This window comes from Protomyctophum parallelum, assembly GCF_964188405.1.
Source record: "Protomyctophum parallelum genome assembly, chromosome: 13".
NCBI lineage: Eukaryota > Metazoa > Chordata > Actinopteri > Myctophiformes > Myctophidae > Protomyctophum > Protomyctophum parallelum.
In genome coordinates, this window is record NC_139708.1 from 4,938,931 (window position 1) to 4,942,329 (window position 3,399).

At 41.4% G+C, this 3,399-nt stretch overlaps 1 protein-coding gene across 1 annotated transcript; it reads right to left on the reverse strand.

The window, feature by feature from the left end:
• Nucleotides 1-2,456: 2,456 nt before the first annotated feature.
• Nucleotides 2,457-3,115, reverse strand: LOC310869646 (heparan sulfate glucosamine 3-O-sulfotransferase 3B1-like; the record flags this gene model as incomplete). The annotated part of the gene is made up of 1 exon (XM_083780477.1): nucleotides 2,457-3,115. Exon 1 carries the CDS (start codon nucleotides 3,060-3,062, stop codon nucleotides 2,457-2,459), a length of 606 nt encoding a protein of 201 aa, XP_083636603.1. The 5' UTR covers nucleotides 3,063-3,115.
• Nucleotides 3,116-3,399: the final 284 nt, after the last annotated feature.

Consider the following 3,399-nt stretch of genomic DNA (forward strand, 5'->3'; position numbering starts at 1 on the left):
TGTGCAAAACAAGTTTTTGCACAGTACACCTACAGATTTTGTCCAAACATCACGCAAATTGGTACACAGTCTCTCTAGAGCCATTCAACGAAACGGGTCTTTCAGATTTATCAGACTCCATCCTGATTGGTTAAGATTGGCTTCCAAAGTTCACAGGAGTGCTCAGTTTCAAACAAAATGCTGCAAATCATGAACACATCGCGTGATTTCCGTGAAATTGTGCACCCACATTCCCACTAGGCCGAGGACGAAATGTCACATGAACAATTTCAACTCAGCCTCAAAGTGGCGCTATAACTGGCCGAAAAGTGTTTTTACCTCTAACTGCACGGATCTGTGGATAACCTGGTGGAGACCTGTGCCCGCCCGGAAGGGCACTTTTTCTAGTTGATAATGTTGTTCCTTTGATGCAATGTCTTCAGTGCAAAATGACTTGTGGAACTTTTTTTGGGTACACAGAAGATCAATACTTTTCAGGATTTGTGTTTGTGAATTACGCCAGGTTCCTGTCAACAGAACAAGTTGCTTAACCCATTCTGACCGGGCCCCCATTTTGGTGTTGGCATCATGTTATGCTTTAGCTATTGAAAAATAGCAGATCTACAAGCTCATATCGCGCCACCGAGTGGCGCGATACGAGCTTGTAGGTCTGCTATTTTTGAAAAATCGAAGAACGACTGACATTTTTTAGAATCTGATCTCAGGTCAGAATGGGTTAATCAGACCAGTGTGTGTCCAGTGCACGGAAACCTCGTATGAATCTGATCTCAGGTCAGAATGGGATAATTGTACACAGGACTGAGTAAACAGGTAGCTATTAGGAACCGCAAATGACATGGACAACATGTCACTGTAGAGAAGTTGAAATAGAAATGATCATGTCGCACAACTTGTGGAAGTTGTTAGGAACGTTAGCCCCCTTGATCTCGTCCTATCTGAAATTGAGGCCTGGCTTGCTCCAGTTCTATAAGAAATCACTGCCACTGAATCAATAACATAGGAACTCATGTCATACTGCATGCCACTCCTATACCCAGGACTGATATCCTACCATGATGTAGCTATATAGCCTCTGCTGACTATAAACCATCAGCTGTTTTATACTGCATAAGGGACTCTAAATGGACTCTCATTGCACAAACTGGTATTCCCCCCTCCCTTTTTCGGAGCACCACAGCTTGTGGAATTCCAAGGGCACATGTATAAAAATTCCAGGAACTCTGTGAGCGAAGGTCATGCAAACCGGCAGAAAATCGATAGTACTTTGTAAATGAACACGGCAAGGGTGAGTAGCCTAAAATACCAGAGTAAATTGAATATTTCTGGTGTTTACGGAAAGATGTGCAAGGGCTCCTCTACCTAACACTATAGCAGGGTTATGGTAGAGGGGTTTGATTGCCTTTGGCATACCACCACCATTAAAAATGTGAGCCATGTGGTAAAGGTATTGGCCATGCAATCTTTAGGCTCCTTCTCACTTTTCACAGCAAGTGATTTCAGAGGCTTCTTCTCACTTTTCACAGCTATAGTGTTTCAGAAAAATAATTCCTATAGTCTAGATTAAATGATAACATTGTCTAATTAATTAAATTCCTTATAGCTGACACTTATCACAATCTCATCTCTTTGATTGTTTAAGGCCAAATAGGTCTATATATATTTTTTTCATATTCAATTAATACAAAATTGGAAAATGTATTTAATTATTAGTTTATGAATCTGATATGGACCGAAAACAAATAAGCCCATGGGTTTGTTTTGAAACTTTTGACTTTATGCTCGGATCAAAATTGGAAAAAAAGGGCCAGAGCAGAGTTTAATTTCCAATGTGATGAAAATGAACAAGGACGTGTATGTATATGTAAGTATGACTGTTGCAGGGAAACAATGGCATGCAGGCTATATATACTATTAATTAAGCCTACTCTTCTGCTCCACAAAATATTAATTTATTTTCTTTGTAGCCTTTATATTAGTTCACTATAGTCTAGACTTTAGTTTAGTATAGCCTATAGGCTATACTAAACATTGTTTATTGCAATTATTATTTAATTTAATTTGCCCTGTATACGTTCTATATATTTATTCAAAACATTTGATTAGACAATTTGTATTGTGTTCAATACAAAACATCATATTATAGGCTATTATTTAGGCCTATATAGCCATCTATACCTCCATTAGATTTTTCTGCTGCTGCATATGAAAATCCGGGTCCATTTAAAACTTTTTTACTTTCATAATAAACGACATTTATTATTCAAGTAAAACTGAAATAATGTCTACATAGAAGTGTCTATTTGTATGTCTCTAAATGTTTTGGTAAATTGAACAATGTGGACCCTGTTGTAAACAAGTGTAATGCTTAATTGGGTCGTCCACTCACAGTTAACAGTCTTTGTATTGAGTTTGTGCTTAAAATGTACTGTAAATTCTACAAACTGTTAATAAATATTTCAATCAATCAATGTCTGTATAATGTACCTGTACCACTCCAGCCCCTTGTCGTAGTTGCGGTCAAAGAAGTGCGGCTCCGCTCCCACCGCCCTGATGTCGGGGTGCACGCGGAGGAACTCCAGCAGCGCCCGCGTGCCTCCCTTCTTCACCCCGATGATGATCGCCTGGGGCAACTTTTTACTTTCCGACTCGTTGAAGAAACCTGACATGATGGCGTTATTATTACTGTTTATATCTTCCGACGCTCGACTCGCCTCGCTCCTAATAACCTCGTCCCAGTCCTCTCCTCCTCCTCTGCTGTCCAAATCGTTCTCGTTGTTCAGTAAGTCCCTGGACACCACTCCCAGAGAAGAAGAAGAGGAGTCCTGGTTGTCAAATAATCCAACAACAACGTCGCTCATGCTCTCGGTCTCTGTCTCCGGACGTCCCGCTGGCTTGTTTACAGCGACTATCACGCCGCTTGGCATGGTCGAGCAGTAGCCCACACAGCAATATATCATGTAGACCCAAAGTGACAGCATGATGCAGAAGACGAACAGTTTGTTTTTCACGTGGGGTGGTGGCACAACAACATGTAGATTGTGTAAAAGCGGACTATATTCCATAGCAGGGCTGCCGGACAGGAGGCATATTCCAATTAGGCATTTTGGCAAAGTTCCTCCTCCTCACTCCTCTCGCATCGCTGCTGAAGAATCTTCTTCTCTTCTATAGGATCACTTGTGATCTCGAGGAGGATCACAGCTTGTACATGTATGCAAAGTAAAACTCCATAATCTGAAAGTAGCACAGTCTGGATGGCATAAAACAAAATGACAGACAGTCGCGCAGGTGAATCAGCTGAGCTGTGCGTAAAGAAGTGAAGTCTCTCATCACTTGTTCGGGTGTGTGTGTGAGTCAGCCTGAGAGGTCTGAGCGCAGCGGCAACTATTCTCCACGGTGCGC